Below are 27,469 nucleotides of genomic sequence, written 5' to 3' on the forward strand. Positions count from 1 at the left end.
TTTATCTGGAGGCAGGATGGTAAATCAAATATGAATTTTAGAACTACAGTTCTGGGGGCAAAGTGGAGAGGGCTTTAGTCAGGGAGACCAGTGAAAAGCTGCATGTTTGTGCAGATAAATGGTCCAGGGTGGGGTCTTAGCCTAAGCTAGGCCAATTGGAACCCTTTCCCTGAGAATTTGAACTTGGGGGAGAGAGAAGTACACTTTTACTCATGGTTAGACTTACAATGGAAATTTGAGAGTGGTGTCAAATTTTACTTGTCAAATGGCCTGAGTTGCAGAAAAAACCAATTTGCTGAGAAGTATCAGTCTGTTGCCTAGAGAGGAGTCAAGTGAAGACACAAAGAAACTACTCCCCAGGTTCTTGGGGCCTCCAGTAGCTGATTCCACTTCTCACTGAGGCCGTTTAACTCTTAGAATAGATGATGCATCCTTCTATTCATTCATACAGTCTTATTTTTGACCTCAGAAAATGTGGGTTACTTCCTGTTACTTGTGTTACGGGATAAAATTTTCAAGAAGTTAAAATCATGAGTCTTATACAAATATAAAATAAAGCTATATTTAATTCACTGATTAATGAGAGAGCCAGTAAGACACTAAGATTGGTTCACAAGGGTATTTGACTTTTAGAAATGTAAATTCTCTTCCAGACAAAATTAATTTGCATCACCAAGGAGGAATTATTTGCATTGTCAAAGGCAGAAATATTCTGCAATATTATCAGTATTTGAACAGATAAGAACTTTAGAAACCTCACTCCAGCCAAAGTGTGGATACTGAATTAGAGGAAAGAGACCAGTTAGGAGACTGTGGTAACTGTGATGAGAAATGGGAGGGTGTGAATTAGGGCAGTGGCTGAGGGGTTAGATAAGATGTAGATTCAAGAGACATTAAGGGTATAGACTCCATAGGACTTAACGATTAATTTAATGTGTCACTGGGGGTTGGAGGTAAAGAAGAGCAAATAGTCTCAGATGACTCCCAGGATCCTCCAAATGCTGAGTTTTCTCCAAAACCCTTTGTACACCTCTTAGAAGATTTGGAGCTAGAATTACAGGGAGATGTTGGATCTAGGACAATGCTCCCTTGTTTCTCTGTTTCTGGCAGTGATAAATATGGTCTTTCCCCAAAAGTTCTTAAAGATGCAGGATGAGCCAAATCTTCCCACAATCTCTCCCTATTCCTGAGACACTGTAGATGAGGAACAAGTATAAACCTGGCCTATGTGTGTTAGAATCACCTCTCTGTTTTCGCTTTTGGCAGTTATTCCATCTAGCTTAAGTGAAAAAATCTCATAACCCATCCAACTTCAGAAAACCCCTCAAGGGGTGCTCTCCTGAAATGAAATAATGTCTCATCTGTTTCTCTTTATGTTTTATTCTTATCTCTAAAGACAAGACACATTGGCCCACTCATCTTCATACTTCGAGCAAGTCATGACCACTTTCAAATGGGGGCTTCTCTTTCCGAAACTATATGACCTATTCTCATCATTGACTTAATTTCTCAGAATTCTAATTACATGAAAGATAACATAGATTGGGGTCACATATCCACTCTTGGCCAACTGTGGCCAGGACTAGTGGAGTCAACTGGCATGAACACAACTCATCCCGTCACTTAGAGCTGAGTGGGAAGAGCCAGTAATCTATGGATTTAGCACCGTTGAGTAAATCAAGGGGTTTATTTGATAAACTAGTGCCTGCATCTTCTGCAGCTAACCCACAGAGTCCTTTGGTTTTATCTTCAAAAATGTATCCTCTACTCATCCACTTATTTCTTCACTGCTTCCATAGTCTAAGCTACCACCATTCCATGCATAGACAATTGTAACTTCCTCCTAAATAGTCTCTCTGATGTCACTTTTACAGTCCTATTGCCCATAGAATGGCTTAAACAATCTTTTCAACCTGGCTTTAAAGTCTTCCACGGCATCTTATCATACCTCTCCAACCACCCTCCCCTTTGCTCACGATGTTTCACCCACATTAGACTTATGTTTCTCACATACAAAGCTTGCTCCTATCTTAGGGACTTGAATGTCCCTAAGATTTTTGCAAAGCTAGATCCTTTTAGTCATTCAAGTCTCATGTCACATGTTACTTCCTCAGAAAGTCCTTTTCTGACCACCAAAAAAGGTGGTCGGAAAGTTAGCTGCCCCTCTCCACTCAGTCTCTCATTCTATAAGCAGCCACTGTGGTAGCTTCATAGCACTTACTATCTGAATGACCTTGTTTACTTTGATACTGTCTCTTCTTCTAGAAGGTAAGCTCCATGATGGTAGAAATCTTTGTTGTCTTTCACTCTATGGGCAGCATATAGAACAGTGCCCAGACATGGCAGACACTCAGTAAATATTTGTATATGGATGCATGTGATAGAAGGCAGTGTGCGTGTGTGTGTAATTGGAACTTTGAAAGAATGGCATCTGTGGGGTCAGTATCAGATTCTTTACTGTCTGAACCACCAAGGAAGCCCATAACCGTGAAACCATTTTATATTGTCTCCTACTCTTTTAACCTATTGCGTGAGACTTTATGAATTTTCTGGTCATTTTAAGGTAGCAATCAGTACTTGTTACTTTGAATATTTAAGATGCCTGAGGTAATGAAAGTATTTTTTTTAATTTCATGCTTTAAAATTAAAGTTTTTCTTATCTCTCAGCCTGGCCCTATTGCAGATGGTCATGTTCAGTGGGGCTTAGTAGATGCCTATCGTTCCTTACTTATCTCTTTTCCATGCCCCAGTTTGCTAATCTTCTTTCTCCAGTGTTTGAGCAGGGTGCAGGGAGAAGGAGGTTCTTACTTGGCTGATACTGTCACAAACTAGTTTTAGTGTTTGGCAGGTATCTAAAGTCATTTTTTTTTTTTTTTTGACAGAGAGATTCTTTATTGGTGTAGATATTTCTCCTATACCAATTTACTTTAAGGTGAGTAAATTCAGCTCCTCTAGCTGATCACTTATAGCTCCTTTACAAATCTCTAGGCAGTTAAAAAATCAACTTTATTGAAGTATAATTAAACACAATAAAATGCACAGATTTTAAGTATACAGTTTGATGAGTTTTGACAAATGTATATATACACCCATGTAACCACCTCTGAAATCAAGATATAGAAAATTTACCTCATGCTGTTAGGCAATCAAACCCACCCTCAGGCAGCCTTCTATCTATTTAGAAATATCCAGGCATTTGACACCATATCTCTTGCTTCCTTCTGGGGGAGTCTCCTCAACCTTTCAGATGGTCTCTCTGAAGAGACCAAGATAAAGAACAAGATATGGACAAGATAAAAAAACCCTAACTAGGTTTCTTTTATGGCTTATATCTGATCTAGGGGGAGCACTCATGAATCACTTGTCCTGAAAAACAATGCCAATCTCACCACCACTATTAATACCTCCTCTTGCTCTGCCATAGAACAGATAGCTAGCTCTTCTCTCCTTTTTGAGATTTTCCAGGTATAAGTCAGGCATGAGTTCTCTGTATCCCTCCACCCATTAACTGTATCAATCTCGGCAAGTAATTTCCTTATACCCTTTCAAAACTAAACTGGGGGTGGGACTCAAAGCCCACTAGTAATTCTCTCCAAGGATACTTTTCCAATGTCTGAATTTCTGGCCCCTTTCTCAAGGTGGGTAAGGAATTAAGACTTTGAGGCTTTTCACATCCCATTTTTTGGCAAGTCTTAAATGGTTATCTAAAACTTCACCTTAGAAAGAAGTATCTGCTGTTTTGGATCCTTGAAAAAAAAGTCATGTCCAATTCTTTGTGACTGAATGGACTGTACCCCGCCAGGCTCCTCTACCCTATGGAAGAGGAATTCCTCTATGGAGTTCTCCCAGCAAGAACACTGGAGTGGACTGCCATTGATTCCTGAGTAGAGACCAAGACTCAACTCTCCCAAGATGCATATGAACCATCAGGGAGGATGCCAGTTGTTCAGGAGTTTGGGGGGATATTACTGACCTGAAACGGTGTCAGTTCTGGGGTCAAAGAGAAGTTCAGTTCAGTTTAGTCGCTCAGTCGTGTCTGACTCTTTGTGACGCCGTGGACTGCAGCACATCAAGCCTCCTGGTCCATCACCAACTCCCGGAGTTCACTCAAACTCATGTCCATTGAGTCAGTGATGCCATCCAACCATCTCATCCTCTGTTGTCCCCTTCTCCTCCTGCCTTCAAGCTTTCCCAGCATCAGGGTCTTTTCCAATGAGTTAGATCTTCCCATCAGGTGGCCAAAGTATTGCATTTTCAGCTTCAGCATCAGTCCTTCCAATGAACATTCAGGACTGATTTCCTTTAGGATGGACTGGTTGGATCTACTTGCTTTCCAAGGGACTCTCAAGAGTCTTCTCCAACTCCGCAGTTCAAAAGCATCAGTTCTTCAGTGCTCAGCTTTCTTTATAGTCCAACTCTCACATCCATATATGACTACTGGAAAAACCATAGCTTTGACTAGATGGACCTTTGTCAGCAAAGTAATGTCTCTGCTTTTTAATATGCTGTCTAGGTTGGTCATAGCTTTTCTTCCAAGGAGCAAGCATCTTTTAATTTCACGGCTGCAGTCACCATCTGCAGTGATTTTGGAGACCCCCAAAATAAAGTCTGCCACTGTTTCCACTGTTTCCCCATCTATTTCCCATGAAGTAATGGGACCAGATGCCATAATCTTAGTTTTCTGAATATTGAGCTTTAAATCAGCTTTTTCACTCTCTTTCACTTTCATCAAGAAGCTCTTTAGTCCCTCTTTACTTTCTGCCATATGAGTGGTGTCATCTGCATATCTGAGGTTATTGATATTTCTCCTGGCAGTCTTGATTCCAGCTTTTTCTTCATCCAGTCCAGCATTTCTCATGATGTACTCTGTATATAAGTTAAATAAGTAGGGTAACAATATACAGCCTTGACGTACTTCTTTCCTGGTTTGGAACCAGTCTGTTGTTCCATGTCCAGTTCTAACTGTTCTTCTTGACCTGCATACAGATTTCTCAGGAGGTAGGTCAGGTGGTCTGGTATTCCCATTTCTTGAAGAATTTTCCTCAGTTTGTTGTGATCTACACAAAGACTTTGGCAAAGTCAATAAAGCAGAAATAGATGTTTTTCTGGAACTCCCTTGCTTTTTCAATGATCCAGCGGATGTTGGCAATTTGATCTCTGGTTCCTCTGCCTTTTCTAAATCCAGCTTGAACATCTGGAAATTCTCAGTTCATGTACTGTTGAAGCCTGGCTTGGAGAATTTTGAGTATTACTTTGCAGGCGTGTGAGATAAGTGCAATTGTGCGGTAGTTTGAGCATTCTTTGGCATTGCCTTTCTTTGGGATTGGAATGAAAACTGACCTTTTTGAGTCATGTGGCCACTGCTGAGTTTTCCAAATTTGCTGGCATATTGAGTGCAGCTCTTTCACAGCATCATCTTTTAGGATTTGAAATAGCTCAACTGGAATGCCTGCCAGGAGCTGGCACATGAGATCCCACCCATGACAAGGTCATGAGGGAGAAAACCTGACGGGCAAGGCGGATCAGGTATTCAGGGATTCCGAAAAGCTGCCCCTGGCGCTCACCTTAAAAGATGATATCTGTCTTTCTGATGCTTGCTTCAATAGACTACTCCCTAATTTCTGTGACACAGGCAGAAGGCCTTCCCCCATCTCTTTCCAAATAAGAATCAATTTAGAACTTTAATCAATAAGTTTCCCAGGTGGTGGTATTTTATGAGATTATCCAGGGTGAAAGGAGGGTTTTAATTTAAACTCCTTTGCTGGTATTTTAGTTTGGCAAATGCATTTATGCCCTTGGTACTAATATGCATGATTGCTTATAATACCCTAATCATAAAACAGCATAAAAAACCTGATCACATAAAGGCCCTAATAGGCACAGAGCCCTTCAGGGGTGAGGAAGCCCTATTAGAGAACATAAAAATATTATTCTAAAAGTGGTTATAGTTAAAGATTTAGAAAAATAAGAGTTTAAAATTGTTAATTTTAACCAGGAATGCTAAACAGGGGCTGCCTCACTGGAGCTGCAGAGTCTTTGCATGGTAAACCTTTCAGATAAATTTAACTGATAACTTCGGCAAAAGGACTGACCTTTGTGTTCATTAAAGAATAGATTACAGAAAACAGCTTTGCATTCACCTAGCTCATAAAATGTCAATAGGCCCCAAGGCCAGAAGATAATGTACAAGACCCTCATAAACAAAGAAGTATGCAGAAAACACCCTGGTTTCATGAAGAACAAGCTGATGTAATGTTAAACTATCTTCCCCTTAGAAATGTACTAATTTAGGGTATAAAAGCCACGGTAAAAAATAAAGCATTGCCAGACTCTGCCAGACCCTGCAAACACCCCCGTCTGGTCATTCACACTCTCTCTCTCTCTCTCCCTCGCAGACTTGGCCCTATCAAGGCGGGTCTCACGTGTCTTCTCTCTCTCTCTCGCTGACGCCGTTCATCCTGAGGGTGCCCCCTGGATCCTGACGAGGCTGGACCCCGGCAAATGCCATCACCTCCACTAGCTTTGTTCGTAGTGATGCTTCCTAAGGCCCACTTGACTTCACATTCCAGGATGTCTAGCTCTAGGTGAGTGATCACACCATCGTGATTATCTGGGTTGTGAAGATATTTTTTGTATAGTTCTTCTGTGTATTCTTGCCACCTCTTCTTAATATCTTCTGCTTCTGTTAGGTCCATACCATTTCTGTCCTTTATTGAGCCAATCTTTGCATGAAAATGTCCCTTGATATCTCTAATTTTCTTGAAGAAATCTCTAGTCTTTCCCATTCTATTGTTTTCCTCTATTTCTTTGCAATGATCACTGAGGAAGGCTTTTTTTTTTTTTAATCTCTCCTTGCTATTCTTTGGAACTCTGTGTTCAAATGGGGATATCTATCCTTTTCTCCTTTGTCTTTCTATTCTCTTCTTTTCACAGCTATTTATAAGGCCTCTTCAGACAACCATTTCGCCTTTTTGCATTTCTTTATCTTGGGGATGGTCTTGATCACTGCCTTCTGTACAATGTCACAAACCTCCATCCATGGTTCATCAGGCACTCTATCAGATCTAGTCCCTGAATCTATTTCTCACTTCCACTGTATAATCATAAGGGATTTGATTTAGGTCATAGCTGAATGGTCTAGTGGTTTTCCCTACTTTCTTCAAGTTAAGTCTGAATTTGGCAATAAAGAGTTCATGGTCTGAGCCACAGTCAGCGCCCAGTCTTGTTTTTGCTGACTCTATAGAGCTTCTCCATTTTTGGCTGCAAAGAATATAATCAATCTGATTTTGGTATTGACCATCTGGTGATGTCCACGTGTAGAGTCTTCTCTTTTGTTGTTGGAAGAGGGTGTTTGCTATGACCAGTGTATTCTCTTGGCAAAATTCTATTACCTTTGCCCTGCTTCATTCTGTACTCCAAGGCCAAATTTGCCTGTTACTCCAGGTGTTTCTTACTTCTTATTTTTGCATTCCAGTCCTCTATAATGAAAATCTTTTCTGGGTGTTCGTTCTAGACGGTCTTGTAGGTACTCATAGAACCATTCAACTTCAGCTTCTTCAGCATTACTGGTCAGGGCAGAGACTTGGATTACTGTGATACTGAATGGTTTGCCTTGGAAATGGACAGAGATCATTCTGTCATTTTTTAGATTGCATCCAAGTACTGCATTTCAGACACTTTTTGTTGACTATGATGGCTACTCCATTTCTTCTAAGGGATTCTTGCCCACCGTAGTAGATATAATGATCATCTGAGTTAAATTCACCCATTCCAGTCTATTTTAGTTCACTGATTCCTAAAATGTCGATGCTCACTCTTGCCATCTCGTTTGACCACTTCCAATTTGTTTTGATTCATGGACCTAACATTCCAGATTCCTATGCAATATTGCTCTTTACACCACCAGTCACATCCACAACTGGGTATTGTTTTTGCTTTGGCTCTGTCTCTTCATTCTTTCTGGAGTTATTTCTCCACTGATCTCCCGTAGCATATTGGGCACCTACTGACCTGGGGAGTTCCTCTTTCAGTGTCCTATCTTTTTGCCTTTTCAAACTGTTCATGGGGTTCTCAAGGCAAGAATACTGAAGTGGTTTGCCATTCCCTTCTCCAGTGGACTACGTTTTGTCAGAACTCTCCACCATGACCCATCCATCTTGGATGGCCCTACACGGCATGGCTCATAGTTTCACTGAGTTAGACAAGGCTGTGGTCCATGTGATCAGATTGGTTAGTTTTCTGTGATTGTGGTTTTCAGTCTGTCTGCCCTCTGATGGTGAAGGATAAGATGCTTATGGAAGCTTCCTGATGGGAGACACTGACTGAGGGAGAAACTGGGTCTTGTTCTGATGGGCGGGGCCATGCTCAGTAAATCTTTAATCCAATTTTCTGTTGATGGGCAGGGCTGTGTTCCCTCCCTGTTGTTTGACTTGAGGCCAAACTATGGTGGAGGTGATGAAGATAATAATGACCTCCTTCAAAAGGTCCCATGCACGCACTGCCACACTCAGTGCCCCGACCCTGCAGCAGGGCACCGCCAAGTCACGCCTCCGCCGGAGACTCCTGGACACTCCCGGGCAAGTCTGGGTCAGTCTCTGTGGGGTCACTGCTCCTTTCTCCTGGGTCCTGGTGCACGAGGTTCTGTCTGTGCTCTCCAAGGGTCTGTTCCCCCAGTTCTGTGTAAGTTCTGGGAGCTCTATGGTGGGGTTAACGGCGACCTCCTCCAAGAGGGCTTATGCCATACCCAGGTCTGCTGCACCCAGAGCCCCTGCCCCTGCAGCAGGCCACTGCTGACCCGCACCTTCTCAGGAGACGCTCAGACACAGTCTGTCTCAGTCTCTGTGTCCTGGTGTGCACAAGGTATGTTGGAGCCCTCTGAGTGTCTCTGGTGGGGATGGGGTTTGATTCTAAATGTGAATTCACCCCTCCTACCGTCTTGCTGTGGCTTCTCCTCAGCCCTTGGACATGGGGTATCTCCTCAAAGTCACTCTTCAAAGAGAAGAGAAGGCGGCAAAATCTTGAGCTGTCCTACCAAGGCAAGAACAATCTCCATTCTTTTTTTGGTCCAGAAACTCTCCTTTGGCTTCTTACTACCAGCTGTTCACAGCTGCCTCCTCCTTTTGGTATCCAGGCCAGCAAAAGACTCACCCTGAATCCCTCAGATAAACCTGGTAAGGGTGCCTGGGTGAATATGCTCATGCTGGGCCCTGGCAAATTTTATGGTTGCTCTGGGCATGGGAACAATTATTAGATCCTTCTTTTCCCTTCCTCACATTCCCTCTCTTCACCCATTACTTCTTTAACAGGAGGGAAAGGGACAGGGCACAACTTTTGAAAGAATTCACACAACATAAACCAATTAGAATCAAATGGGATAATGATAGCAGACAAAACTAGATCTTGATCCTCAATCAGCAAGTGAAATGACACACCCAGAAGTGCCATGACAGTTCCAAGGCATTGGTGAGAGACCAAGGGAAGGGCAGTGGCCCAAATCCTGGAAACCTCTGCCCCTTCCCCCAGAGTTGGAATCCTCCCACTCATTAGCATGTTAAATTGCCCAGCCTATAAAAACTAAAGTGAAAGTGAAATCGCTCAGTCATGTCCGACTCTTTGCAACCCCATGGACTGTAGCCTACCAGGCTCCTCTGTCTGTGGGGTTCTCCAGGCAAGAATACTGGAGTGGGTTGCCATTTCCTTCTCCAGGGGATCTTCCCGACCCAGGGATGGAGCCCAGGTCTCCTGCATTGCAGGCAGACGCTTTGCAGTGGCCCACACTCTGTCTGTGGAGTTTGCTTCTCTCTGTATCTGAATAAATCCACTTCTTACCTATCACTTTGTCTCTCACCAAATTCTTTCTGTGATGAGATATCAAGAACCTGAGCTTCATTAGCTCCAAAAACCAGGTACTGTGGGTTTTGGCTGGGTTTGAGTCCCAGCCATGTGGGTTCAAGTCCCAAACTGGGTTTTGGATGGTTCGAGTCCCAGCACATGGGTTCCAGTAGCTATCTGTGGTAAACGGTTTTCACTTCCACATGTGCTTGTCCAGATTAGAACTTGGAAGGGTTGGTAGAGGGAGGCCTGACATGACCTTTTCTTGAAATGCTGTAATTCTGACAGATGTCTGGGGCGTATTCTTTACCTTACTCTGCCTGACCGGGGCACAGCCTTTTAGGGAATGAAGAGGCTGAGCCCCTGGAGTGAGAGTGGCAGTGTGGTATTCCACTGGTTTCCAGGGGCTCTTATCTCTCCTTAAGTTGTGTAAATCCAAGGAAGGAAGAGCAATGACTCTAGTCAGGAGGCCATGAGTGACTGTTTCATCAAAAGAGGCCTGCAAAGTATACTGGAAACTAGATCCTAAAGGATAAAATTCACATTGAAAGGACAGATAAAAGACAGTTTTAGGAAAAATAAAAGGTAGCAGATTTCATTCATTTACTCACTGATAGAAAAACATTAATAATCCAAGCGTTAGCATTTTGCTTAGTTATTCAAAAATGAAACAATTGTTATCCTTAAGGCGATCATCATGGCCTAGCAGAGGAGAAAACCACAGTAAAATAGGCATGTAAATGATACACAGTCAAATCATGGGAACCAAAAATAAGGAAAAGGGACACAACTCAGAGTAGGGAACTGGGTGTCAGTGAAGGCTCCCAGAGGAAGCAACTAAAGCTACTGAGGTTGAAGATCAGATAGACCTTAGCTAGACAAAGGAAAGAATGTATTCTAAGAGGAGAGAACAGAAAGGGCCAAGGCACAGTGGCTTCTGAAGATAGTGGGACCTTTGGGGGAATTGCAAATAATTTTGTATATGCAGCAGAAAGTGACGATGAAGTTGGGGAGGTAGGCACCACCAAGGCAGGAAAGCTCTGATGATTCACTAATGGACTTTAAACTGGCAAATGACATGACCTGATTTGGATTTTTGAAAGATCATTCTCTGTGGTGTGGATAATGGATTGGGAATAAGCAGAATCAGAGGCAGGGAGATCTGAGAAGAGGATGTTGGCACAGTCTAGGCAAGGAACAATGAAATCTATGGGATTGGGAACAAATATGAGGAGAAAGACTTAAAGATATTTCTAAGACAAAGTGTATGGAACTTGGTAACAGGATAGATTGGATTAGAGGAACGGAAGGGAGCTGTCTAGAAAGACTTCTAGTTTTTTTGGTTTGAGCAACTGGGTGGTAGTGCTCTTCAGGGAAACAAAAATAGAGAAGCAAATTTCAATACTCTTTCATTTTATTTGTTCATTTATTCAACAGATATTTATTAAAGACCCATTATATATTGTGCACAGACAGGTAAATTAGTGATTTTAATGCCCTGTGATAAGTATCACTGACAGTGACAATTACACACACGGGAGCAACTGAATACATCGGACAGACATGTCAAAGTCACACTGAGGAATAAGGGTAAGCTCTTGCAGGAGACAGTGCCTAATCTGAGTGTTTATTTATTTTTCTTAAATCGAGGTCAAATTCTCTTAACACAAAACATTCTCATAACCCTTTTTAAGTATACAATGCAGTGGCATTTGATACATTCACAATATTGTTCAACCATTACTTCTATTTAGTTCCAACTATTCTGAGTTTCTGGAGGGTGACTAGAAGTTTGCTAGACGAAGAAGGGAGTAGGGAAAGCATGTTAGGATATGACAACAGCATGCTGATGACAAGAAGACCAGAAAGAGCATGACTGGAGTGAATGCAGATGGGGGAGAAGTAGAAGACAACGCTAGAGAGGGCCCAATAATAAAACATGCAAATTTTAACTAGATCCTGAGGTGTGCAAGACTCTTCAAGGATGCTAAGCTGGGGCTTGACACAATCAAGTTTGCAGTTCAGAAAGATGACTCTGGAAATGGTATTCATGATACTTTAGACAGGAGAAAGCCAGAAACATGAGTGGGGAGATTTTATGCAGTAATCCAGGTGAGAGATGATCCAAATACGAACAAGGGCAATGGTAATAATGGAGGGAACTGAAAGCAAGACAATGGAGATGCTCAATGTATATCACTTGATGACTTATTAGACATCAGACTATACAGGAAGAGTACAGTATTCTGCCTTGGGTGACTCGGATGACAGTAATGACATCCTGGGGTGAAATTTGGGGGGAATATTTTTAATACAGGTTGGTGAGTTTCCTGAGATTCAACTAAGTGAAGTGTCTTAGAGTCAGTTTGATAAATGAATCTGGACCTCAGAAGAGAGATCTAGGATAGAAAGAGAGTGGAGAATCTTCTTTTTACTGGTAAATAAAGCCATGATGTTGTAAGAAGTCACTCAGGAAAAGTGTACAGGGAAAAATGAGCAGAGAACCTAGGGTTGAGCTTTGGGGACTAATATTTAAGGTGTGCAAACAGGATATAAATATACAGTTAAAAGACGCTGAGGCCAAGACAGAGTTTGGTAACGGGGGGAAGAAAAGTGGAACGGAAGTAAAGAAGTAGAGAAAGAGTGGGGGAAGGGAAACACTGGTCTCATTTGAAAGGGGGCAGGTGTCAGGAGTCTATAGACTGATGCTATTGCTTGGCCTGAGTTACTATCACTGGGGCCCCAACAGACCATACGAATCTCTCCACTCCAAAATAAACAGTTTATTACTTATCTATAAACTTATTAGAAACAGTCTCTCAAGTACATACAATTTCTTCTCAAAATAATTTTATGGAATGAAGACAAATGTTCACCAGTTATGGCTTATGTCCCTCAAGAAAAGATTTTTAAAATCCCCTGCATTTTCCCTGTCCCAGTTCTGAGGCCTGAAAAGGTGTCAGTTCTTGGGTCAAAGAGAAGAGAAGGCGGCAAAATCTTGAGCTGTCCTACCAAGGCAGGAACAATTTCCATTCTTTTTTTGGTTCAGAAACTCTCCTTTGGCTTCTTATGACCAACTGTTCACAGCTGTCTCCTCCTTTTGGTATCCAGCCCAGCAAAAGATTTACCCTGAATCCCTCAGATAAAGCCGGTGAAGGCGCCTGGGTAAATATGCTTGTGCGGGGCCCTGGCAGATTTTATGGTTGCTCTGGGTATGGGAACGATTGTTAGAGCTTACTTTTCTTTTCCCTTCCTCACATTGCCCCTCTTCACTCAGTATCTCCACATGTGCTTGTCCAGATTAGAACTTGGAAGGCAGGGGGAGGCCTGAGATGACTTCTTCTTGAAATGCTGTAACTCTGACAGCTGTCTGGCTTGTTCTCTCCTCTGCCCTGCCTTACCTGGGCACAGCCTTTGAGGGAATGAAGGGGCTGAGCCCCTGCGGTGAGTGGAAGCACGACTTTATGCTGTTTCCAGGGGCTCTAGTCTCTCCTTAGGAAGTTTCGTGAATGCAAGAGAGGAAGAGCAATGACTGCCTCCTCTGGGGCTTCCCCAAAGACCTCTACCTTTTATGAGGAAAGCTGTTTCTCTTGGGAAATCTGGCCTTCATGGTCTTGCCGGAAGTGATGAGGGCCCCAAAGCCCTGTTTGTGGGAAAACGCGTAGGCAGAGCGCCGAGAGGCTGTGTGTTTCAGTTTGGTCCTGACTGGGTATGGCAGTGGATGTCTCATGCAGTGATGAATTCTGTCAATAATCTACAGCCAGAGCATGGGGGACAGGATTTTTATCCACAGAGGCAAAGGCTAAGAGGGTCATGAATTCTATTTGGGTAGATTCCTGTTGCACTCACCTGGTCCACGCTGACGGGCCAGAACAGCGGTTTGAGAAACTGGTACCCAACCACGGGCAACATGCAGAGGATTATGCTGAGGACAACACACAGCCACATCTGTGGCAGGTTCAGAGTGTTCCTGGCCACACCTGTAAACAAAACGCCAGAAAGGAAAGGCGGGACCAGAGCCTGGAGGAAGGGGGCTGTCAGCCTGAACTTAGGTACTTCTCCAGTCCAGAGAAAGAAGTTACTGACTTGGAAACAGTTTAGTCTCCTGAAAAATAATACAAATGCTCAAGGACTGTACTGGGGTCCTTGGTATAGCCAAGGCCACTGAATTCACAGGCCTTTGTCTCCCTCTAAAGGCCAGGCCAGGCAGCAGCGGCGGGGGTAGGTTCCAGGAGTCCCAGAGCACTGACGGAGACACAAAAATGGGATGGGGGTTTTGGAGGGGAAAAATGAGTGGCTTGACGAAAAATAGGAACCAGTTATATACAGTAACATCTGTCTGTTATTTTGTCCTCATCAGAGTGCAGACGAGTGAGGGAAAAATTAATAGGAGGAGCTATTAAGGCATTATGTCATAATAGGAAGGACGTCTGACTGGGAACCAGGAGGGCTAGATTTGAGTCATTAAAAAAACTTCCAGTCTCTAAAGTAGTGCAATAATTCTTGCCCTGTCTATCTCTCAGTATGCTTGTAACACTCAAATTAGGTAAGAAACTTAAAATATCTTAGAGGCTCTAATAAGGTAAAGTACTTCCCCTAGCTAGATTTTGAGTCCTTTTAAGGCTAAGATCATGTCTCAATCATATCTATATCCACGGAGTCTAATTCATAGCAGTAGTTGCTATGTAACTACTATGTTAGCAGGTATGTAACATAGCTGCTCAGTAAACATTTAATAAACAAACATACTTGGTTCACACTCCCTCCCCCAACCCCAGCCCCTTGCACACTGGGCAGAGCCTTACCCAGGAACTGGAAGACGTCGGGGAACAATAAGCATAAGCCATCACTGTACAGGAAGAATAAGATGCAAAAGTAGAAACCCAGGCTGCCCCAGGTGAAGACATGGCTTATCATCGTCCAGTAGGTTGTCTCCAGCGTAATCTGAAAAGCAGCCTCTTATGGACGTTAATCTACAACCCAGGATCTACCAGTCGCCTCTCTTCTCCCACTTCATAAAAGAGGACGCTCCCTTCCCGCCTTCCCTCCCTCCTCCCCTTCCTCTCTTCCGGACAGGCTCCCCCGCGATCCCCTCACCCCACCGCCAGCCACACCTGCACTGTGACCACACAGAGCAAGGAGGTCTGCACCATCAGGGAGAAGGACTGGTAGTCGGAGATCTCCTTCCCGTCCTTGCGCTCCGAATTGAAAACAGTCCCCATGGGGACAAAGTAGAGCACGAAAGAGCTGTAGATCCCATGCAGCAAACACTTGACAAACTCCTTCTTGTTGAAATAGAGGTTGTGCTGGCCTGGCTCATACAGCTCTGGGAAGCGCAGGCTCCACGTTTCATTCACGTCCTGGAAGCACCAGAGGGGGAGGAGGAAGGCTCAGGGTCTCTCCAGAGAAGGTCCCATCTCCAGCAGAGTCGAGGCTTCTCCCCTCACCGAGTTTGCTCTCAGGCTGCCTAGGAGATTCCTCATGGAGTACTTGAGATGGAGAACCAGAGAACAGAGCAGGGGCCACAGACCCTTTCTAAAGCCCTACTCTCTGGGCAGGGATACACGTGGTGGGAGAAAGCTAGAAGGTCAAGATGGGGAGTTAAGAAAGGGAGCAGTCAGGATTGGGAGAAGAGGGAAGGAAGGACTGGAGCTTGGGTGGGGAGGCAACTGGGACCTGAGTCCCCAGTTGTAAGTGTTCCTTTGGTTGAGTATTCTTTGTGTCAAAAGCCAGCGGGAGGAAAGAGGGAAGCCAGTGGCGTTCAGTTAGTCCATTAGAGGTATTTATGTTCTGTGATGCTCCTGCCATTCCCATAGCCACTGGGGAACTCAGCTGAGCGAATGACATGGGACCATCTTCATCTCCTAAATCTAAAGCTTTGGGTAACAAGGATTGAGGCTGAATGAGAGAACTCATCCTCTTGCTGCTCTGAGGCTGGCAGCTACTTCATGGAGAGTTTCCTTCCTACCCTGACGGAGACCAGGAGCCATGATCCCATGATGTCTTCTTTCAGCTACTTTATTTCTCTTTGGAGGCTCCTTTTTTATTCCAGGTACCCAGGACTGGAGGTTGGGTAGAAGAGGGAGAGGCAGGGCACCAGGACCCTCAATGCCCAGGGAAATTCCCGAGAGGACTAGACAGTACCCCCCAGGCTGACTCCCTGTGATTTGAGGAATCATACCCACAATTCCAAGCTTGGCCTTCAGGATTCTCACCTAGGCCTCGCTGCACTGGCTTATCCCAGTATCTCTTTATGGGTCTCTCCTTTCTGGAGCCCCTTGATTTATTTAGTCCTGCCCCAACAACTATCTCCTTCCACTTTTGTACACACTCCATTTATTGTACAGCGCAATGTCTGTGCTTCTATGAAGAAAAAATTGACACAGGAAAATTTGTTTCTACAGCCAATGATTATTCTCTGTGGCAGAGCATACTTTACTTTATCCAACGATACCTCTCCAGGTGGTGAGCTCCCTCCCTTGCTCTAGAAATGATTCTATTTACTTTTGACTTTGGAGCCTATCTCTTGGCTGCTGCTGTCCTCCTCATTCCTGGGAATACTCTTCAAGGGGCCAGGGGCTTCAGCCTTGACTAAGAGGTTTGTTGCTGGTCTTACCTGATCAAACAGACTCAAGCCCAGGACAGGGAGGGAGGTGTAGACCAGGTTGTAGAAAGTGATAAACCAGGTATCATAAACTGTCTGGAAGAACACCAAGGAGATTTCTTAGATCCCTCTCTTTTCCAAAGTCTCAGCTCTACCTCCCAGCTCTAAGAGAACCCCTTCTGCCCTCCACCTACCCATCACCATGATAACCTAGAACATGGTTTGGATTTCTGAAATCTGACTGAGAAAGCTGACTGCAGACTCTGTTTGGTCCCTGGGTCCCAGGCTGCGGCAAGGCCACATTACACTTGTTTGTGGCCAATCTGATGAGGCCGATTTAGACCAACTCCACCATGACCTGTACTGCTCCTCTCTGCGTGGAAAGGACCCAGAGTGGCTTCTAGGGAACGCTGAGTGTACCCCTGCACTCCCAGGCATGTAAGCCTCTGTGTTCTTTATCTGCTTTACGGCATTCAGTAGTTTCTTTAACCCTGGACACCTTCTAACACTGGCAAGCAGAACAGACCCATGAGCCTACAGAGGCTGCTTTCTTTCCTAGCCACAAGAGGTCAGCAGTGACATGTACGTATACATACACCTCCCACAAGCCACAGTGGTGTCTCTAGACACTAGGGGCAGACAAGCCCGCTACTGTCTGCTGACTGGTCTGTCTTCCCTGGAGCCTAAGGTCATAAAGGTAGTAGGGATCTCCCAAGATAACCGTTCTGGAGGTTGTTTCTCTTTGGGAATCCTTGGGAATCCTGAGAAACTTATTATAGGAAAAAGGGAATTCTCATAGAACATCAACATCCAAGGGTCACTTCTCCCCACTTCTGTGGAGATTTCATACTCATTAGAGCAACAACAGTGTTTGGCAGGGTGGTATGTCTGGGTGAGGAAGAAGTAAAGAGAAGCTGTGTTTCCAAGTGTGGCTACAGGTAAATGCCAGAACCGGCCCGTCTGGCAAGACCCAAAGGCCTCCTGAGGCTTAGCCTGTTCCATGAAGATTACTCTGGATCCTAAAAAACTCAGACCCAGGAATCTCACCCTCACCACCGCCCCCCTCCATTACATATGTTTGGAAACTCTAGGTCTCTGTGTCATGGAAAAGATGAAAATATCTTCTGGGAGAGTTCTGTGGGTAGAAGTCAAGGCTGAGTCAGAGCCAGGACAGAGTTTAGAAGTCTAAGGTTAAGTGCAGGGCTAGGAGATGGGATCACCATGGGTGAGGAGTTTAAAGGATGGATGGTGGCATGTCATACACAGGTTTCTAGAGGTGAAAACGGGTCTGAACTGGCTGAAGTGGAGGAAGATTAGAGAAGACCCACTTGACCAGAGTGGAGAATGCCACTTGAGCACTTACCTGTGCAGAGAACCCGCTGTAGAAGGCATACCAGACGTGCACCAGGGTGAAGGCGAAGTTTTTGTAAAAGAAGTAGCTTAGAAACTTGCACATGCGATTATAGGACCAGCGGCCGTGAACCAAGAGCAGACGCTGAAGATAGCGGAACTGGGATAAGGCATAGTCACTGCTGAGCATGGCCTGCATCCCCTCCTGGCCACTGATGCCAACTCCAATGTGGGCAACTGCAAAGGAGCCCCAGGAAATTCTCAGTCAAAGAGCTTGCTCTCTGGCTCCCAGCCTGGGAAGTGTATGATTAAGGCTGAGATCACGTTTCATGTACCTCTTATTTTACACCTGAAAAACACTGGGAGGCCGAGCAGAAGTGGTATTTGCTCGCTGGGGTCTTTCCTCCTTAGTGGATTTCCCTTCCCCCACGAGTCAGAAAACAGCCCCTTCGTTCACACTTTGCTTTGGATGCTGCCCCTTGAGATTACCAGTTACGGCTAGCATCTGTAGAAGCCTGTCCCTGATGGTCTTTGTACTTCCTATAGCCATCTGGGCTCTCCCCTACTGCCCAGATGCTCAGGTAAAAAATTTGTTATCTCTTGAGGCCACTTAAAATAAAGATTCAGGATGGATATCAACCTAACATATTATTTATTTATCTAAGTTTATCTAAGGAGCTAAACTCCCAACTGTTGGGGAATAGTGATGTACATACTTTGTTAGTAAGAAATGAGTTCCTCAGGAAGCTGAAGCTGTCTTTTTCTGGATAAAGCAAGGGAGACTTGGGTTCAATCCCTGGGTCAGGAAGATTCCCTGGAGAAGGAATGGCTATGCACTCCAGTATTCTTGCTTGGAAAATTCCATGGACAGAGGAGCCTAGCGGGCTACAGGTCACAGGGTCGCATAGGGTCAGACATGACTGAGTGACTAATACTCTCACTTTTATGTTTGATGAAAAACAAGACTTAAATTTCTAAAAGTTTTAATTGGCCTGTTGTAGTATAGATTAAATTCTTTGATCTCCTGGTACTCCATTTACACTGCTTAACAGAATAACTAAAACCTCTGAGGCCCTAAAAGTCAGAGAAGTTCTAGAAACTGGAGAAAGAGAGCAAGAACACTTCCTAGTGTTGAAACTGAGATTGGCTGTGTTTTCAGTATGGGGAGAGAGGCTGGACTAGAGGACCCCTAGATGTTATCATAGCTCACAGAACTACAAGCTGCTGGAGGCTAACAACATTCGGCTGAAATTAACGCCAGTTTCAGCCATTTGCTTCCCTTACTCTGAAGCATCAGTAAGTTTGCTATTCTTCTCCAGCCAGGGGAGTCAGCGCAAGCTCTTGGGAATACTGCCTCGGAGAGGAAAAGATCCCTGCACCAGGCTGCCCAGCTAATTCCCTGGCTGGGCAGCCCTGCTGTCTGCCTAACACTGCTCAACGCCACAGCCTTCAGCAAAGGGACCAACCGTGACTCCGGCCCCAGGGTCCCTTCTGGGGGCTTTGACGCCATCTCAACAAGATGGGTGTTGTGGCTGCGCAGCTTGTCGTTCTCTGAGCACGTGCTCGTGTTTTTGTTGGAGCCACGGGTATCTGAGTGCATGAGTGTTACACGCGTGAATCTGGATGTGTGTGCATGACTGTATGTAATGATGCATAAATAAGTGGGTACTCAGGTGCCGAGGAACATGAATGAAGTTGCAGAACAGTATAAACGTACAACACATACAGGAGATATGCAGGAGAATGAACCAGCACCACCGTGCCACGCACATCAGTCTTGCCCACGGGAGAAGGAGAGGGCCGGCCCGTGGCCAGGCACTGCTGCCCCCAGCCCCTCACATGCCTTTGATCATGCTGACGTCATTGGCTCCATCCCCGATGGCCAGTGTCACCGCCCTCTTGTACTTCTTCACCAGTTCTACCACCTGGGCCTTCTGGAGGGGCGTCATCCGGCAGCAGATCACCCCCTTGCACATGCACGCCGTCCGCAGCAGTTCCAACTCCAGGTTTCCTTCTAGAGCGTGGGCCTGCAGCACCAGGACACATCTACATTCCAGGCTGCCCCAAAAGCTCTTGGGACAGAACCTTCCTCGGCCCTCTCTTTCCCCTCCATTCTCCCCTTGCAGGCAGAGCTGCTCCCAAGATGCTCCATTCCCAGGGAAGCCAAGCCCCCAAGTCAGTTCTAGGCATTCTGACCCAGCTTCCAGTGGGAAACCATGAGAGTCTCCCACAGGGTCAAATTGGTTGACTGGGTTAAAAGGCCCAGAGACCTTTTGGAGGACCTGGTTCTGCTCACTTCCCCCCTTCCTCAAGTAATGGGCCACATCAGCAGTGAAGAATTTGGAGAAGGAAGGAATAGGCCCTTGGCTTCTCTTTCCTCATTACTCCTGCCTAGAGAAGGCCAGGGAAAGGTGTCTGACAGGGAGGGGGACTAGGGTAACTCAAGGAATAGCAAAAGGATCTTGAAATTTCCCAGAAGTGGGTTGGACCTAGGAAAAGAGTTCCTTGGAAGAAGAGAACAGAGTTGTAGATCTGTGTTGCCCACCAGACTGTAGCCAGTGATGATTAAGCCATAGCTGCCATTGGGCACCTCCTCAGGTATTTTGAAGGGTGGCTGGGGCTTTGTGGCGAGGTAACTGTTTACGGGGTCTGATTCCAGTAGAGAGTCGGGTTTCATCTTTTCCCTTGCTGACCTGCAAGCCAAGAGTGATGATTAATGTCTGACCGGAAGCCCTAGAGCCTAGGAAGGAAAAGGTGTCCCAAAGTGAAAATGGGCCAGACAGATACAGAGCCTCTGCAGAGTACCTCCCAGGGCCTCAGACTCAACCACCTCCTGAGACCCGCCCCCGCCTTACGCGTTATCTATACATATGACACTTCTCCACTTGCATACACTCCTTGAGCTCTAATGCTTCTTCACAAAATTCTCTCAGATATTTTAGGATTTTTGTTTTGCCCTCCCCTACTTCTTCTCTGTTCCTTCTGGTAATGTGGGAGCCATACTGGGGGAAGAGATGGGTGGGAAATCTTGGTTCCAGTGACAGGCTGTGGCCGCTCTTCCCTCATACCTGAGTTCTCTTCCAACAGTCTCATTGTTGTTGCCTTCCACGATAAATATCTCATCCATCTCATCCTCGAATATGTTACAGGCATAGGCAATGTTCACAGCAGTCTCTGCAGGGCAAGGGGGAACACGGGTCGCAGTTGGCTGGGACAGGGGCTTTATGGTGCAGAGGCACAAGGAGCAGACAGTGGGCTGCAGACCCCGTGTGTCCACATTTGCCACAGAGGCATCTGAACGTGTTTTTCATGAGTCAGCAGGGACTACATTCAAACATCCACAGGGCAGACCTGTAAGCTATAGATCAATAACTAGGATCATTCTGGCTTAGCTTCCCCTAGGAAGCTTGCCTTATTACTTAAAGCAATTCCAGTCTGCGCTCACTTCTCCAGGCAATCTGGATATACTTTCTTGAATAGTACTGTGCCCGTTTCTATGCTAGATTTTATGGGGGACTGAGATATATTTAGGCTGTAGCATTGGTCAGGCAAGGAACTCCCCTTTACCTTGCTTATCTCCAGTTAAAACCCAAATTTTAATTTTGGCTTTGTTCAGGGTGAGGATCGTCTCAGGTACTCCGTCCTGCAGCTTGTCTTCTATGGCTGTGGCCCCTAACAGCTTCGAACAGAAGATATCAGTGAGAGAGGAGAAGGAAGAGACCCGGGGCATTTTGTTGTTGATCAGTCGCTCAGTCACATCCGACTCTCTGTGACCCCGAGGACTGCAGCACGCCAGGCTCCCCTGTCCCTCACTATCTCCCACAGCTTGTTCAGCTCACGTCCGCTGAGTCGATGCTCTCCAACCAGCATCCTCTGTCACCCCTTCTCCTCCCGCCTTCGATCTTTCCCAGCGTTTAGTGGTATCCAACCACTTGACTGGCACCTTAGCCTCCTCTTTAGTAAGCTGGCTCTGTCCTGGCAAGAGGGCCTCAATGGCATAAAACTCACGACCTCCTGCCCTTCAACAGACACACTTCTTCAATCACACACTGACATCTAATTTAGAAATAGAATATAAGGAATCAAAGAGGGAGGAAGACTAAGTCATACATGAAGCTTTGGGCCACTTCTGAATCCTCTGTTTCTCAACACACTTTTCCTTCTCCCTTGCTTTCAGAGCTCGTTTCCTGGCTTTGGTCTCCAAAAGTGATATGTCTCAGACAAGGGACTCCCAAATCCAACTCTAGTTTTTCAGCTCTAAAAGAGTTTGGATGAACTTCATTTGTTTGTATCTACTGAGGGCTTCTAAGGTTTTTAAGGCCTTCCCCACACTAGATCAAAAGCATGTTGGTCCACACCACGCCTTCTTCTCAATAATACCCTGCTGACCACAGGGGTGGGCACCAACACGGAGTCTGAGGAACTGACAGATGGACAAACGACCGACTGACTGCTGCTGGGCCTCTAAAAGGACAGACTCGAAACACTAACCGCAGAACTAATCACGGAAGGAGATTTGCGACCTTTGGCATCTCTAAATTTTCCCATTTGGCATCAGCGATTTCTCTTATTTTTACTAAAACAATTTTATTTATTTATTTTTGGCTGTGCTGGGTCTTCAGCTGGGTCTTCAAAAATGCTGTCTGGGCTTTTTTCTAGTTGTGGTGCGCAGGCTTCTCCCTGTGGCAGCTTCTCTTGTTGAGGAGTGTGGCCTTGAGGGCGTGCGGGCTTCAGTGGTAACACGTGGGCTCAACGGCTGTGGCTCCGGGGCTCCGACAGGCTCAGTGGTTGTGGCACAGGAGCTGAGCTGCTCCGTGGAGTGTGGGATCTTCCCAGATAGGGGATTGAGCCCATGTCTCCTGCACTGGCGGGTGAATTCTTAACCACTAGACCACAGCAATTTCTCTTTTTATAGCAGAGCCTGTATCAACCTGGTCAAAAATTTTGGGGTCATCCTTAACTTCTTTTATCACATTCCATAATCCACCAGCAAATTCTGTGGGCTCTACTGTTTAAAAACGTACATGATTTGATCATTTCTCACCACTTCCGCTACTTCCGTCTGATCCAAGCCATCAGCATTTCTCTCTGGCACGGCTGCAGTTACTTCCTGCCCGGTCTCCCTGTGTCTGCACTTGCTCCTTTGTAGCATAACCTCCACAGGGCAGTCAGACTGATCCCTGCAAAAGCTCGCCCGCCCTCCTCGGGCTGCGCTCCTCAGAGGTTGTCCAGGGCTCACTCTGTCTTCATACCAGCCTGTCAAGGCCTGCTGCTGCTGCGTCTCTGCTTCCTGTCCCTCATTCGCGCCTCCTCGCTTACACAGTATCGGTCACATCAGCTGCCTTGCTCTTCAACTAACAAATTAGGTCTGCTCCTGTTTCAGGGCCCTTGCTTTTACTATTCCTTCTTTCTGGAAAACTGACTCCCCAGAGATCTGCTTGGCTTGCACCTTCCTCAGATCTCTGCTCAGATGTCTTTTTCATAGTGAAGACCTAGTGCCTTATTTAAAACAGCAGTTATGCTCTGTCTTCTATGACACACACACACGCCTGTGCTGATACCCCCAGCCTTTCTTCCTGGCTTTATTTCCTTCCACAGAACTGTCACCACCTAACATACTATGTATATATATTACTTTTTGGTCTGTTTTGTCTACTACTACATGCTCAGGGCTTAAAACAGTGCCTGGCACAGCAGTTAATAAAACATTGTTGAATGAAAGAATGAATACTATTGTCTTGATTATTCCATCAATTAATTCTGGATTATCTAATTTGCACATCATTCAGACCTTGATTTCTTCCAGATTATTTAGCTTCTGTGGACATCTTTGGGATAAGAAACACTGCCAGAAAGATGAAATTTACAACCAATGCATTTTTTTCATTATTTATGGATTTCAAAGATCCACAATATTCTGAGTCAGCTTGGATTCCACCATCTAGGGACAGACTGACCTATGACTTGCCGGAAGCCACTCTCAGAGTCCTCGTTCAGTCTCCCAACTGCTCCCCTGCCCCTACGTTGTCCCTGATTTTCTCACACTAACCATCAGGTCTCTTTCAATCTCTTCATAGACAGTTGATATTTCATTTTCCCGATTCTCCAAAGACAAGCAGGCTTCACTGTGCTTCTTGCTCCAGACCTGGAAGAATGCATTGTCCAGCTCTCGGTAGGCCACCATGAGGGTGCGAAGGCCATCACTGGCAAAATCCTGGAAGACATGTGTGTGCACTGAGTGGGCCTGGGCGGAGTTAGGGCTGAGTCAAGGGACGACAGACCGCCCCACACGCTCCCTCTGCCCACAAGAGGCTTTACTGCCTAGCATCACAAGGCTACTACCTAGCCTAACCGGAAAGCACCTGTTTTCTCATCAGATGTCCTAAAGACAAGGCCAGCATAGCTGGCCAGAGTTCATCCCCTGGTTTGGGAAGATGCCCTGGAGAAGGAAATGGCAACCCACTCCCCTTCTTGCCTGGGAAATCCCATGGACAGAGAGGAGCCTGATAGGCTACAGTCCATGGGGTTGCCAAGAGTCAGACATGACTTAGTAACTAAACCATCACCACCCCCTACAGCTGGCTGGCTCAGCTGATTAGTCATAGCCAAGAGTGCTAATGAGGCCACTGCTGAAATGCTCCCTGAGTAAGTTAGTACCTTCTGCTCTTTGGCCACCAATGTATCCTAACTAACTACAACTAACTCTCGCAGAAGTATACTCTTGGTTATAGGGAAAGCAAGGTGACAGTGTGGGTAGTTAGGGGCACAATCCATATCTAACTGAAAGTGGGTTAGAAGCAGACTTTGTGTGTTGAGAACTGCAAATGAATAACAATTCTACACAATCACTGGTAATAGTGAGCTTTAAAATAATTCACTTTGGCATCATAAGACCAAAGAGAAACAGAATTTATCAGCTTGATATTTTGTTATTAGTTGTCTGTATAACTCCTGAGTACTTCATGTTAGCTGTCAGGTAAAAATAACATCCAGGAATATCTGTAGCAAATCCTATCTCTTTTTTAAAATTAATTAATTTATTTGGCTGCGTCTAGTCTTTGCAGCATGTGAGATCTAGTTCCCTGACCAGGGGTTGAACCCCAGGTCCCCTACACTGAGATCACAGAGTCTTAACCACTGGACCACCAGGGAAGTCCCAAGAATCCTCTCTCTTCAATCTCTTTACTGTTGACAGGTGAAGCTATAAAAAAGAAGGCTGAGAGATGATCTCAAGAGACTTCTTACAAAGGAAACATCTTCATATTGCTTTCCCTAATGGTTGCACCAGTTTATATTCCCACCAACAGTGTATGAGGGTTCCCTTTTCTCCACATCCTCACCAACCCTCGTTATTCTTGTCTTTTTGATAATTTAAAATAGAATTACCATATGACCCAGATCCAGCTATTCCACTTCTGGGTATTTATCCAAATAAAATGAAATCACTAATTCAGAAAGATATATGCACCCTTATGTTCACTGCAGCAATATTTACAACAGTCAAGACACGGAAACAACCTGAGTGTCCTCTGATGAATGGAATACGGCTGCTGCTGCTGCTGCTAAGTCGCTTCAGTCGTGTCCGACTCTGTGTGACCCCTTAGACGGCAGCCCACCAGGCTCCGCCGTCCCTACACAGTCATAAAAAGCAGAAATCTCACTATCTGTGACAGATGGATGGACCTTCACAGTACTATGCTGTTTGAAATAAATCAGATAAAGAAAGACCAGACACCATAGGATTTCACTCATATGTGGAACCCAAAAAACAAACAAATGAACAAACAAAACAAAAACAAACTCATAGATAAGGAGAACAGATTGGGGGTTACTAGAGGGGAAAAGGGTTGGGGGGTGAAAGGGGGTCAACTGATGGGGGTGGGTGATAACAAGACAAAGTGGTGATCACTTTGAATATATACAAGTATCAAATTATAATGGTGTACACCTAAAATTTATTTAATATGACATGCCAATTTTACCTCAATAATATATGTACATATATGCACATATATATTCAGGAATTAAAAATATACATCAGCCATTTAAAAAAAGAAGGAAGAGATATGGCAGAAATTGATCTTGCATGGTCTACTGATAAGAGGTCTTGGCAAGCTTAACAATACATTGACAGATTCTTAATCCAGTCAACAAATACTTTAGCAGTCTGTCCTTAACTTTATTTCCTACATATCTCTTACTGGTATGTTTTTCTTTTCTCTTGTGGGGAGCAAACTGGGGTTCTGGGGTCCTGACTGCCGCCTGTTTTTGTGTGATCTGCTTGAGGGATTCCTGTCTTAGAGGGCTTGGAGCTGTGCTTCTGCATGAGTGGGTTTCTGGAGCTTGACTCTTATAGAATATCCTCAGCGGTAAACAGACTAGTGTAGTCAGGCTCCACTGTGGGTGTCTGTTAAGGTTGGTTGCAGGTCAAAAGATCTGAAATGCTTTTATGATTCCCCTTTGAATCCAGTCTGTGGAAATGCTGAGAAGATGCCCTAATTCATGTGTTCTGTACGGTTAAAAAATAAGGGAGGTTTTCAGAGTAGCCTATAACACACACACACACACACACACAGAAACAAAACTGTGACCTCAGGAAACCAGTATGAGAGCTGTCCTATGAGGGACACATCAGTGATTTTTTTAAAAAACTGCAGATACAATATTATGTACCATAAAAATCACCCTATTAAAGTGCACAATTAAGTGTAATATATAGATACACAATTATGTATAATATAATGTATATGTATATATATGTATACACCTGCAACGTGGGAGACCTGGGTTTTATCCCTGGGTAGGGCAGATCCCCTGGAGAAGGGAATGGCTACCTACTCCAGTATTCTGGCCTGGAGAAGTCCATGGACTGTATAGTCCATGGGGTTACAAAGAATTGGACACAACTGAGCAACTTTCACTTTCTATGTATCTATATGTATATATATATTCATAAAGTTGTGCAACCTTCACTATTATCTTAATCCCAAACATGTTTATCATCTCTGAGATGATGAAACCCCATTACCTATTAGCATTCATTCCCAATTCCTTTTCCTGTAGCCCCTGGTAACCACTAATCTACTTTCTCTTCTACAGATTTACCTATTCTGTACATTTCATATAAATGAAATCATAAAATACTAGCCCTTTGTGACTGGCTTCTTTCACTTAGCATAATGTTTTCAAGGTTTATCATGCTACACATCGTAGCATGTATTAAGTATGTCCTTCCCTTCTGTGACTGAATAGCATTCACTGTACAGATTTATCACATTTTATTTACTCATTCATCCACTGAGGGGATCTGGGTGGTTTCTATATTTTTGTTATTATGAATAATGCTGTTATAAGCATTAGTGTACACGTTTTTGTGTGAATTTAAGTTTTCATTTCTCCTGGGAACATACCTAGGAGTGGAATTGCTGGGTCATATGTCAATTCTGTGCTTGACTTTTTCAGGAACCGTCATTGCCAGACTGTTTTCCAAAATGGCTGCACCATTTTACATTCGCGTCAGCAATGTGTGCAAGTTACAATCTCTCTACATCCTTGGCAGTACTCATTATCGTCCGGTCATCTGTTTGATTTTAGTTACCTTAGTGATGTGAAGTAGCATCTTGCGATTTGATTTGCTTTCCCTGATGGCTATGACATTGAACATCTTTTCATGTGCCTATTGAC

The 27,469-nt window shown here is 44.7% G+C and overlaps 1 protein-coding gene across 3 annotated transcripts in view; it reads right to left on the minus strand.

The window, feature by feature from the left end:
- Positions 1-11,471: 11,471 nt before the first annotated feature.
- LOC122453344 (phospholipid-transporting ATPase FetA-like) overlaps positions 11,472-27,469 on the minus strand; it is a 100,051-nt gene continuing 84,053 nt past the window's right edge. For 2 of the 3 annotated variants that reach the window (XM_043487333.1, XM_043487331.1), the window contains 11 exons: positions 23,835-23,999; positions 21,353-21,464; positions 20,854-20,959; positions 20,331-20,478; positions 19,629-19,812; positions 17,799-18,022; positions 16,448-16,531; positions 14,946-15,191; positions 14,637-14,775; positions 13,681-13,811; positions 11,472-13,585 (listed from right to left, as the gene is read on the minus strand). In XM_043487333.1, coding sequence (XP_043343268.1) covers positions 13,394-13,585; positions 13,681-13,811; positions 14,637-14,775; positions 14,946-15,191; positions 16,448-16,531; positions 17,799-18,022; positions 19,629-19,812; positions 20,331-20,478; positions 20,854-20,959; positions 21,353-21,464; positions 23,835-23,999 — 1,731 coding nt within the window. In that variant the 3' untranslated portion in view covers positions 11,472-13,393. The remainder of the gene's footprint in view (positions 13,586-13,680; positions 13,812-14,636; positions 14,776-14,945; positions 15,192-16,447; positions 16,532-17,798; positions 18,023-19,628; positions 19,813-20,330; positions 20,479-20,853; positions 20,960-21,352; positions 21,465-23,834; positions 24,000-27,469) is intronic. The other variant, XM_043487332.1, reaches the window with a different exon arrangement.

The sequence above is a fragment of the Cervus canadensis genome, chromosome 14 (assembly GCF_019320065.1).
Source record: "Cervus canadensis isolate Bull #8, Minnesota chromosome 14, ASM1932006v1, whole genome shotgun sequence".
Classification (NCBI taxonomy): Eukaryota; Metazoa; Chordata; class Mammalia; order Artiodactyla; family Cervidae; genus Cervus; species Cervus canadensis.